Below are 12455 nucleotides of genomic sequence, written 5' to 3'. Positions count from 1 at the left end.
AAAAAAAAAAAAAAAAATTAATAGATCTCAGAAACTCAAAATCCGAATTGAAGAAAGATACTGAACTACTCCTAAGATCATCTCACCACGCATAAGAACAACTCTTGTGAACATAATAATAATCTTGAGCTTATTACTAGATCTCAGAGATTATAAATCCTCCATCCAGACAAAGCAAAAAAAGACGAAAAGCAGACAAAACCATGACCCAGAAGCAAATAAAGGTTGTAACTTTATATCATGAATCGTCGTTTCTGGACCCAGAAAAGCAAAGATCTAGACTTGATGAACCATGGAAAGAAAGAAAGAAAAAAAAAAAAAAAGCAAACTTGGGTTTGACCCAAGTAATCTAAACAATCGAACTACAAAGACAGAAGAAGAAGAAGAAGAAAGAGTTTAGCTTTTCATAGCTATTGCTTCGTTGGCACATAAGATTAGAGAGAAGAGAGAGAATGGATAAAGATTAGACTGAGTAGAAGAGAGAGAAAGAGAGGATGGTGACTGAGAGAAGACCCTAAGACCAGAGAAATTTTTTCACAAACCGCACAAACAAGGAAAGGAACAACGTCTAGACAGTGCTTTTTAGTAAGTCATAACTCATAACCAAAATGGCAAAATGTATCAAATCCACAAACCCCAAAATTTGTGGAGTTTCTATGCAACATTAAAGATTCAAATTCTTTAGTTGCGGAGTTCGTAACCAAATCCACAAACCCCAAAATTTGGTTTTTTTTTTTTTTTTTTTTTTGGCAAACCCCAAAATTTGGTCTTTAAAAGCAATTATACAGTACTAGACAATTAACAAAATGTTCCTTTTGTTTTATAAAGTTACGATTTTTTTTTCTGATTTTGAAAGAAACTATACAACTGAAAAATCCAAAATAGAAGACAATTTAATACAACAATACAATCAACAAACTGATTCTTTAGCGTGGCAAGAGGCAACCCCTAAAGCTGCAATTTTTTGCAGGTATCAAAGCAGAAGATGGAATGAATCAGACAAAGGTCTCAACAAAGTGGAACAATGGATCATACAATGTTGCAAAAGAAAAAGAAAAAAATCCATTAACAAGCACGAGGAAGATTTTAGAGGAAACAAGAAATAAAAATAATGGAAATCAAAACGGGAACAAATCTTACATCTTGAGTTTCCTTTTCCTTCAAAGGAAGAGACCAAATATGAAACTTTTCTCTTCTGAAGTATGTATCCGAAGAACATGCCAATTCCAATAGAAGATACAGAAGATTTCTTGTCTACAGCTCTCTAACTTTATGAAGCTTTTTGTACCCCAAGTTCTTCCAAACGTTTCCAAGTGGCTTCCCGTTTTGCTTCGGTTTCGGCTGCTTTTGATTCATCTTCCTTGAACTTAGCAAGGCATTCTTTGAACAACTCAGGGTCCTGGTCATGAAATATCTTTCGCACGTTTAGTGTCAAGCTATGAACAGCTTGGTTCCAATGTTTCTGCGCGTTTCTCTCCAAGGCAAGGAATATAATTGGAAGAATAACTTTACGGTTCTGCATAATCAAATTCTCAATGTGATTGTTGTTCCATAAGAATAAAGCTCTCTCTGCAACCTGCAAATATCAGACAGATGTATGTAATACACTGAAACAAAAACTGAAGCTTTAGTCACTATGCACTAGATCCTGAACCAACTAGACTTCTATGACATGTAAAACCTCTTTTCCGAGGGACATGTGCAGTCATTGTTTAGCCAAAACAGATGCCTTTAAACGCAAAATACTTTTTACCATTTTTGTAACTTCTGACTTAAAACAATAGTCTTAACATTCAATTTTTAGCTCAGAAACTGCTTCGAGTATCACCCAGAAATGAATATAACCGTCCTAATACATTTATACTTTCATTACTGCAAACCCAACAATTCCATTTAATCTATTGATATAACAGTATTATAGGCTATAACGATTTCCAATAAGCTGCTAACAATATACACAGGCCAAAGACTGTTACAGTTAAAGTATGTCAAAACGATATGACCTAGCGAATGTCAAACCAAAGCACTGACAGCAACAGAGCCTTTTGTAGGAAATGTCAAAGTAAATGGGACATTCGTCAATATAGAAACAACTGTATAAGGTTCTATAATTTCAGAAAGATTGGAGAACGATAGGTACCTGAAAATGCAGACTGTTCAAGCATCGAGCTATTTGGCGAAATAGTGGTACCATGCACCGTTGGAATTCTGGTGGCTGAGTTGCTTCGAGTACTTCCTCCAACTCATTCAGAAACATGACTTCTTTAGAACTATTTGTCACAGGCCAGTATTTCAACAATCCTCTTATAACCGTATCAGCAAGTTTGCAATCCTTTTCCACAAACTGTGTGATACAATAAGACAGTTGCTGATGATACATTTGCAAGCATTTCGGTTTGTGGAGAGGTATCAAAACTCGAACAAGAAACACTTTGTGCTCTTCTTTCAAAGGAAGAGCAAATCCGTTGATGATACTTCCCAAGATCTCTAGAAACTCAGCAATCCCATTATGTTTCTCTGTCTCGAAAACAAACCGATAGAAGATGTTGTTTATGGATTTCCTGATGAAAGGTCGGTGTACCATAAATTTACCATAGATACGATGGAGAATGGTTTTCAGACAATCTCTTTCTCTAGGATCCTCGGAATCAAATAAATCCAGTAACCGCAAGACAAAAGATTGGTCTATATATCTCTTAGCCAACTTGGTGTCAGTTTCAGGCGAAGCAACAAACCTCAAGAAAAGCTCATACACAAGCTGCAAGTGAGGCCACGCAAGATCCATGGAAGGTTCTTCCTCCTCAAGGTCTAAGGCATCAATAACTTTATTTTCCCGTGGTTGAGGATTAAGCGTTCTAAATATGTTAGCAGAGACCATTCGAACGACTTCTTGGATACCAACTTCACTAAACTTTCCACTCGGAGCATTCACGTAGTCCACAAGCTCCAGCAATGTCTGCCTCTTAATCTCTTTTTCCTTGATGTTCTTTGTAGGATCCGTGAAATCAAACACTACACGGCACAAATTTAACTTTTTTATGAACAGAGTTTGCTTTTCCGTGTTTGGAACATCTTTAAAACTCGGCAATGCTTCATAAGGAGTGAAAACCCCATTACTGTTGCTGTTGCTGTTGTTGTTGTTGTTGTTTCCACTGCTCTTTAGATTCCCATCTTTAAAACCCGAGTCAGAAGTAGAGGATTTTCCACCAGGTGGAGCATTCTTAGCATGTGACTTCCCCGTACCATTATCACTGGTTTTGGAAGTAGAGGCACCTGAAGCATGAGATGNCGCAAGATCCATGGAAGGTTCTTCCTCCTCAAGGTCTAAGGCATCAATAACTTTATTTTCCCGTGGTTGAGGATTAAGCGTTCTAAATATGTTAGCAGAGACCATTCGAACGACTTCTTGGATACCAACTTCACTAAACTTTCCATTCGGAGCATTCACGTAGTCCACAAGCTCCAGCAATGTCTGCCTCTTAATCTCTTTTTCCTTGATGTTCTTTGTAGGATCCGTGAAATCAAACACTACACGGCACAAATTTAACTTTTTTATGAACAGAGTTTGCTTTTCCGTGTTTGGAACATCTTTAAAACTCGGCAATGCTTCATAAGGAGTGAAAACCCCATTACTGTTGCTGTTGCTGTTGTTGTTGTTGTTGTTTCCACTGCTCTTTAGATTCCCATCTTTAAAACCCGAGTCAGAAGTAGAGGATTTTCCACCAGGTGGAGCATTCTTAGCATGTGACTTCCCTGTACCATTATCACTGGTTTTGGAAGTAGAGGCACCTGAAGCATGAGATGAAGAAGAAGAATGGCCATGGCCACCGTGTTCACGTCCACGATGTTCGTGCTTGGAAGACTTTTTAGTCGGAAGCTTACTTAGAATCTGTTTCCACATAATTCAAAACCCAAAAAAAAGACACAACAAATGTCTTCTTTTCTTTTTCTCAACACCAGAATTCAGATTTCTCTAACCACATCACCAAACTAAACACCTAGATAGAAGAAGAAACCAAATCAATCAAATTCTGGAAAAAAAAAGCCACAAATTTTGGATCAAACCTGACAAAATTAAGAAACAGAATCAAATCAACAAACCTGAGATCGAGATTAAAAATCCCAAAACTTTCCCCTTTTTGTATATTATTCTTCCTTAATCACGCCCTTTTGTATACAATCTAACGAAAAAAAATTCGAACTTTATATGCGATTCGAGTTCTGAAAAACAATCCAAAAGAACAGAACAATCAGAAAATGAAAACAAAGACAAAAGCTTTCACATTCCCGAAAGAACAAATTAGATTGATTTACAGACAAGAGGAGACTACGACGAAGGGCTTCGATATAAAAAGTTTAGCTAAAACAAAATCGCACCAGATGATATAATTAGAGAAAGGTCAACAGGAGAAAATACCCAGATACGATTTTACAACGATGATGATGATAACAACATTCAAAGTTCTTCAAACCTTCGTTTGTTGTTTGTTGACTTGAGAAAATGTTTTTTTTTTCGTTTTTTCGTTTTTTCCCCTTTTCTTTTGGAAGTATGAATTTTTATTTTTTCTATCAAAGGAGATGAATTTTCTGCTTTTTTTTTTTTTTTTTTTTTTTTTTTTTTTTTTTTTTTTTTTTTTTTTTTTTTTTTTTTTTTTTTTTTTTTTTNACGGTTTAGATTTCATCGATCGCACTTTTTAATTTTTTTTAATAATTATTCATAATACTTGTGTTTTTTATTGATTACGAATTTTTGAAGCGGGCACTTACATAGTTACATTACATTTCTATGCACACGTCGTTTTTGTGTAGCTAGACGGCTATGTGCCACTAACCAATGATCTCTTCCTAGTTTAAACATGGATGAGGATGTTTGAAACTAAGAAACAAAGCTACGAGAGTGTCCACTCTTCTTCCCACAGTTCCCTTCTTCTACAATCCCCCCTCTGTTCTTTCCTAGATTCATCATCCACGTTGAAATAACAACGATTAAGCTCTTCTACCTTTGATTCATGTTCCAACAGGTCTTGTTTAATTTGTTGAATCACATCCAAGGACAGATAATGCTGCAATTTATTCTTTAAGGTTTTATGTTTTCTAAAGTAAATCCAAGCGGCTGGGATAAAACATCCAACTGAAGAAGTGTGACTCCTTGTTTAACAACTTAACAAAAGATGAGAACTCGTCCACTGGACTGAAAAAACCAAAGAAGCAAAAATTTAATGATATGAAATAGTTTGCGAAGTCCCAAAATAAAATACTTTCCATTACATAGTGGTAAAGAAAGAAAACCAGAAAACCAAATTGAAATCATCCATTCCAAATCCAATGATTTAGCTGCCGCTGTTTTATCTCTGGCATGGCAGCAGTAACGTGAGCCACTACTGAAGCTGTATCCATCACCTCAACTTGGGGAGGACAGGGCACCGATTCCATCCACCGTGGGAGCACCAACTGTAAAAACCAGCCAGAAACATCAACGCAGCATATCTCATCCATACACTCCTCATATACAGACTGGTTCAAGACACAATCTTGATGATCACCATCTCCGTGGATTACGTTCTTCTGTGTCCGCAAGTTACATGATACCACATGACGAGTATCCCGACCCCATAGATAGACAGTGTCACTATCAAATGGATGCATTGCCATGGGTACATAATCACCAATAAGTAGCGGGAGGCAGATCTCCCACACAAGTTGCCAAGATGAATCAGTATTCAACCTCCAAGCCATGACAAGAGTAGACGAGGATAGATCTAGTGTTCTGATACACATGACAAACCCTTGGGAAGTAGTGAAAGCACCATTGTATTCTACTCTGAAGCCGTGATTGGGATGATCCGGGAGAGGTATAACCCGAAACTGATCGGAGGATTCAGAACAGAAATCATAAGCTACGAGAACTCCAGGCTCAGTAAGATGGTCAAAGTAAATAGTACCGTCAAATGTGAAAGAACCAAATTCGGTGATATCAGAAGGGCAATGAATAGTCTTGGAAGTCCAAATCCCAGTCTCGGAGGAATACAGACACACACACAAAGTACTCGAGTCATAGTTATTACTATTAGTCACCCCCATTTGAGCTAGCATACCCACTTTGAAGAACCCCAAAACGAAGCCATCTTTGTCCACCCGTGTAACCAAACGGAGGAAACCTAGTCGGAGCTGGAGGGATTTTGATCCACTGTTTTAAAACTGGATTGCCCACAAAAAAAAAAAGCAATCACGATGACCATATTCTGAACATGAAATTAAAACCAACCCATGGGAAGAAGCCTCTATCACGCGAAGAGGCGGTGGGATGAAAAAAGATAGAGACTTTGGGAGACCCCATGTCTCGCATCCAAGGAAACCTACGAGTTCTTTTCCTCCGTTTCCCGTCATCGACCACGAGGTTGAGGATTTTTGGTGCAGAGACGCAAAGAGACGGCGGAAATAGACTGATTCGATTGTTGATTTCCATGTTTTACTTACCGATTTCAATCTAGCGATGATCCTCAATGGTAACCTCGCTATAATCTCCGCCCATATCTCCTCTGTCAGATATATATGGTTCGATTTCGTGTTTCCATTTTCGAATTTGCGATTTTTAGGGTTTCAGGTTTCTGGAGAAATGTGAGAAAGACGACGACGACGACTACACTTCACTCACTCTCACTTCCTTTTTTTTCTACTCTCTCCAGACCTAACGGCCCACTTCTCTTTTTCTCAATACCTTATGGGCCTCACAAGGCCCAATATGAAAACCTTATGCTCACATGATAAATAATTCGTGTACTATTTTGTTCTATGACTATTGTATTTCTTAAACACTTGTATTCCTGATTCTACATATAAAACTAGTGAGTTGTGGACCCAAAATAATCGTTTCTGTTGTGTTCTTCGATCAATTATTTTTATTTCCATTCTAGAAAATGTCACAAAGAAGAGAAGAATCTTGGAAGTTCATCTTTGTACTATGTTCCAAGTTTATCTTCTTCTACGAAACATTCCTTTGCTAAAAAGGCGACATATATGTATGTATCAAACTTTACGTGTTGCTGTTGTTGTTGTTGTTGTTGTTGTTGTTGTCGTCGTCAAGATTAATTAACAAATATACTACTATTTGGCGGACATTTCTTTTTCTTAATCTATATATAACACGGTTTTAGCCCAAATAAAATAAAATAAAAGTCTCAACTTTAACAAACAAAAATGACTCAAACTCATGGCAATACGTAGTAATTAATAAATATAAAAAATAACAACCATTGATTTTGTTACATTGTGACTACCATACTCTATCTCATTATTCTTTTTTTTTTTTTGAATAATGATTTTTCTGTATATAAAGTAAAACCTAAAATCTGATATTCAGTCTAATTCATTAATACCATATCCAACAGATACAAAAAAAAAAAAAAAAAAACAGAGAATCAGTTTAAAATAAACAAAATAAATTGTAACTAATACAAAATCAACAAATTAAAAATACTACTAAAACTAACCATCTTACTAATAATGGAAATGAGATTTTCACAATAATTGAAGAGTGTTTTTTCCTAATTAATAGTATCAAACATATTCATGCTCAAACAATTATCTTCATAAAAAAAATTAAAATTTCAAGATAATGTTACACTTGTGAAAATAAAATCAAAATTCAGAAAATCCAATTTTTGGCTCTCACTGGTAACATGTGTTACTATTGACTTATGTTGAGTTATGGTCTCAACTCAAATTTTATTCAAAAATGTTACCAATCACTAACAAAACTAAATTTTTTGAAGTTGAGTTTGAATAATCATGTGTTATGGTTGATGTACAAGTTTGATGTATATCTTTTGTAAAATTGTTAACTCAAAAGATTATTCAACATCATGGAAATTGTCATGTGTTAGAGTTGAGTTATCAGTTTTTTAAATTATTCAATCGATTATTTTTTTAAAAAAATATTTGTTATTTGTTTCTATTTTTATGCTAAGCACCCGTAAACAACTTTGGTCAAAGATTTTTCTAAAATTTTCTAGTGTTCATCAGACTCTTTCAAACGAAAAAAGTTGTTCCTACTATTATTCGTCGTTGAAACGTACACGGAAATTTTAAGTTGTATATATAGATGCCTAAAGCTTATTGTCAAATAAGCACACTTTGAAGAAACAGTACGTAGTATGGTTTTCTTTCTTCTACTCTTTTTATCCATCGAGTTTATATATATGTTTAAAAATATTAGTGCATATTACTAATATATTTTATTTGTTTTTGATGAAGATGTCTAATGAAGGTGGTGCAGCTGGTGCAGCTGGTGGCGAGGATGTTGGTGGGAGTGGAAGTATCCGCCGTAAGGTAATGAATATATCACATACGCAGTTTAAAAACGTTGGATGTTTAGTATTTAATCTTTTAATGTGTATTATAGAAACAAATTGTATGGAATGATGAGTATATCAGAATATTCTTGGAGCTTCTTGATGTTGAATTGGCTAGAATTAGATACAAGCAGAAGCTACCGAAAGAAATCGGCCGAGTGCGGATTTGTGAAAAGTTTTTGGAACAAACTAAGATAAATCTTCTGTGGGATTCTTTCAAGAGCAAATACGATGCTTTGAGAAATAAGTGGAATGCTTATAAGAGGCTGAGAAATTTCACTGGAATACACTATGATCAGAACACGGGTTTGATTTACATGGATCCGGACTGGTGGGTTGACCGTGAAAAGGTATTTTCTTTTTTATTTTATTTTTTCTGTAGTTTAAATTAGTTAATTTATATATTAATAGTAACTTAAGGTTATGTATTATTTTTTGTAAATCCAGAAATAAGCTTGTTTGTAATACATATTTTATTTTGCTAGCTATCATATTAATATTCTTAAAAATATTGTGCAGGAGATACCATATGCCAAAATTATCCGTGAAGAAGGAATTCCCCATATGGAGCTTATGAGACGCATATTTGGTTGTCAAGGCAGTAAACCAGAAGCTATGTACCCAACTCATAAGCAAGATGCAAACAATACTGAGGTAGATGAGAGGCAATCAGTGGACAAGTTCGTTCCGATAGCCGTAGATGATGATGGAGATGATTCAAACCGTACTCCTACAAAGGATGCACATCTACAGTCTCAAACCATCACAAACGAATCTCCTCCACTGTCGCCAATTGGTCCAGCGAAGCGGTCAGCTAAAAAACAATCACGTGTTACTCCATACCCAAGTAATCGAGGGAAAGATGTACTACGGAGTGGAGAAAAGAACATGCCACGAAGAAGAACGGCATTTGAAACAGAGATGGGTGGACAATTCAAAGAAATGATGGAATTTCGTCGTGCTCAAGTAGAAGAGGCAAGAGAACGTAGAGAAAAGAATGAAGCTACACCATACAAAGAGGCATATGGAGTCTTGCAATCAATTCAAGGTTTGACAAGGTGGACAGATTTTTGGTGGGCGTGTATCAAAGTACTAAAGGAGGATCTCTTTGCCCGAGAAATGATGGTCTCTAGTGAAAATGATCATGATAAGATCATATTCTTGGAGGGTTATACGGGATATGATCGTAACGGAGATTTCATTGGAAATCGTCTCAATAATTTGCAAAGTTGCCAAAGAGGTCCTCCAAGTGTCAACCTGGATTTGAACATCCGTAACACAAACATGGAGACTCACGAAGAATTCAATGCTCCATCTCATACAGAGCTCATGTCATTATTCAAAGAGATAGGGTATGAAGGTGGAACCAAGAAAACGGGTTGTGATGGAGAATCAAGTCAGACGAAGACTTTTAATCTAGAAGATTAAAAATCTTTTAATAATATTCCTTTTCCTTTTTCTAATGCATTTTAGGTTAAGGTTTTTTTTTTGTTTTTTTTTTTTGGTTCAATGCTAAGAAATTAGTTCTATTTTGCTTAATGTTACATGGTTTATGATTAATAAAATAATTAAGTTCTAATCCTAGTTTTTTTTTATTCTCATCTATTTATAGGTCATACGATTAAACGAGCTGTATTCTCGGGGTTTAGAAAATCTTACAGAAGACGAGTTGCTAGAGTTGTACAATCTAGAAGATGATGAGTATATGGATACGATAATGCAGCCTTTGATGGAGTATTACAATCGTTATTTTTCTAAACAACCAATGGCGGAAGAACGAGGATTAGGTTGGCAAAACCTTGAAAGGCAGATTCGTAACAAGCCGGTAAATTGTATGAACATGTTAAGGATGCATCCGGAAGCATTCAAGAACCTGTGCACAACGCTGGAGCAACGTTACAACTTACGGAGTACCGATAATATCAGTATTGATGAGATGGTGGCAATATTTTTGGTTACATGCGGTCAAAATGCATCTCAACGCTTTGTTGGAATGACTTTTGGTCGTTCCCAAGAGACTGCTTATCGAAAGTTCCATGAGGTACTGGACGCTGTAGAGAGACTTGCATGTGAGTATTTAAAAACTCCAACAACAACATCACTCCAGCACTATCCTCGTAAGTTACAAGAAGATTCAAGATATTGGCCTTTCTTTAGTGGATTTGTTGGAGCACTTGATGGAACGCATGTCAAAGTAATGGTTGGAGGTAGTGATGCAGTTGGGTATTTTGATAGAAATGGACAGAAAAGTCTAAACATAATGGCCATATGCGATTTAAACATGATCTTCAAGTATGCATGGCTAGGCGCAGCTGGATCCACACATGATTCATTGGTGTTGCAGTATGCAATAGATGGAGATCCTTTATTCCCGAGACCTCCTATAGGTAAGTATTATCTCGTCGATTCTGGATATGCGAACAAGCGGGGATTTCTAGCTCCATATAGAGGAAGCAGCAGAGAAAACATCAGATATCATCTTTCAGAATTTGATGCAGGTGCTCCGAGGAACAAAAAAGAATTATATAATAGGTGGCATGCATCACTTCGTTCTGTGATAGAACGAACATTCGGAGTTTGGAAAAAAAAATGGACGATTCTTGACAATTTGCCTCGTTATGATGTCAAGACTCAGAACAGAATTGTGCATGCTACTATGGTTCTTCACAATTTTATCAGGCTTCATAGAATTCCAGATGCTGATTTTGAAGACGAAAATGTCACTGCTCGAGATAGTCGTGGACGACGATTTGCAGAAGGCGAACTTAATCGACTTGAGGAAGAAGAGGGAACAAATGATGGCCAATATATGAATAACGTACGAGATGAGATAGCAAATATGCTATGGAATGTACGTCGTCATTAGTTTCTCTCTTTTTATTTTCTATGTCTCAAATGTTTTTCATTTTTTTTTATATAGGATCATTTTATTTATCTATTTTGAATTATTCTATTTCAAAAATGTTATTGTTCTTAATAATTTTTTAATTTTTATTTCTAATAGATACTGCACATGATACATCAAAAATGTTACCAGTCAGTCGTTTAAAGAAAATGTTTAATTCATTTTTTACTGCAAATTCACTACATCAAACTGCCGTTTATACCATATAATTTTTACTGCAAGCTAAATCGAATTTTAATATTTACTGCAACTCGATTTTGATAATTCGTGTTACCAGTCAGAGCCTTTGTCTTTGCAAAAATAAACACGTGTCTATAATCTCAAGACACTTTGACGATTTCACCGTTACCCTAATCTTATCTCGTTCGTTCCCTTCTTTTCAATTATTTTTTAATTTATTTTGCCTCCCAAGTTTTTTTTTTTTATTTCTCTCTCCCTCGTAAAATCTCTCTCGACCTCCAAAAGAAAGAAAAAGTTGAGATTTTCTCGCACAATTTTTTCTCAACCTTTTCCATCATTTTCTCTCTTGACTCGGTCGACGAATATCACCACACCAACCCGTTCTCCCTCTCTCTCTCTCTCTCTCTATCTCTCTTTCAATCCCAAACTGATCGACGAATTGTTTGATTCCTCCGATTCGTTTTTAAGTGTTAAAAGATTTTCCCCCAATAAAAAAGGAGATCTTGTTTTTTTTTTCTTATTTTCTCGGGCGAGGGTTCGGTTTGGTTTTTTGATCGTGTGTGAGCGAAAAAAACAAAAAAGGGGTTTCAATTGATTCTCTCTAATTGGTTTTCTTTTTACAAAAAAATCGTATCTTGTTAATGTTTAGGATTAGGTTTCGAAAACCCTAGTTTTTTTTTTTTTTTATCGAGTTTCATAACAGAAAAAAAAAGGAAAAAAAATTCAATTCATTCTTTTGTTACCTTCAAAATTTAGTTGTTAATACGTCTCAGTTTCGTTTTCTTTTTTTTTTAGGGTTCCCCAAGGAAGCTCTGAAAATTTCTGGTGCCTAGTATTTTTTTAATTGCCATCTGAAATCAAAAGAGTTTCCTTTTTTTTTTTTCTCTATAGATCGATCTTCTTCTTCTTCTTCTTCTTCTACAAATTCGTCTTTTAATCACCCAAAAAAAATATAAAAGAAGTAACTTTTCGTTTTTTTTTTCTTCTTCTGGATCGGATCTATCTTCTTAGGGGGGGGG

The 12455-nt window shown here is 35.7% G+C and overlaps 3 protein-coding genes and 1 pseudogene across 7 annotated transcripts; 2 read left to right on the top strand and 2 right to left on the bottom strand.

Moving 5' to 3' along the window:
• Window positions 869-4548, bottom strand: LOC104790224 (serine/threonine protein phosphatase 2A 59 kDa regulatory subunit B' eta isoform-like). Of its 5 annotated transcripts, none has more exons than XM_019246632.1 (5): window positions 4319-4548; window positions 4102-4221; window positions 3790-3998; window positions 2141-3273; window positions 869-1576 (listed from the first exon to the last, which is right to left on the bottom strand). In XM_019246632.1, exons 3-5 carry the CDS (start codon window positions 3899-3901, stop codon window positions 1271-1273), a joined length of 1551 nt encoding a protein of 516 aa, XP_019102177.1. In that variant the 5' UTR covers window positions 3902-3998; window positions 4102-4221; window positions 4319-4548; the 3' UTR covers window positions 869-1270. The 5 variants fall into 5 exon arrangements, with proteins under 5 accessions (XP_019102177.1, XP_019102178.1, XP_019102176.1 ...); XM_019246633.1 differs by having other exon boundaries at window positions 4378-4548; XM_019246631.1 differs by having other exon boundaries at window positions 4418-4548.
• LOC104790223 lies at window positions 5198-6677 on the bottom strand (annotated as a pseudogene).
• Window positions 8259-11229, top strand: LOC104793894 (putative nuclease HARBI1). The gene is made up of 2 exons (XM_019246502.1): window positions 8259-8328; window positions 9964-11229. The coding sequence occupies exon 2, from the start codon at window positions 10057-10059 to the stop codon at window positions 11215-11217; it is 1161 nt and encodes a 386-aa protein (XP_019102047.1). The 5' UTR covers window positions 8259-8328; window positions 9964-10056; the 3' UTR covers window positions 11218-11229.
• Window positions 8325-9968, top strand: LOC104793895. The gene is made up of 2 exons (XM_019246503.1): window positions 8325-8701; window positions 8871-9968. Exons 1-2 carry the CDS (start codon window positions 8669-8671, stop codon window positions 9777-9779), a joined length of 942 nt encoding a protein of 313 aa, XP_019102048.1. The 5' UTR covers window positions 8325-8668; the 3' UTR covers window positions 9780-9968.

Source organism: Camelina sativa, chromosome 6, assembly GCF_000633955.1.
Source record: "Camelina sativa cultivar DH55 chromosome 6, Cs, whole genome shotgun sequence".
NCBI classification, from domain to species: Eukaryota; Viridiplantae; Streptophyta; class Magnoliopsida; order Brassicales; family Brassicaceae; genus Camelina; species Camelina sativa.
This window is presented reverse-complemented; position numbering and strand designations above follow the sequence as displayed.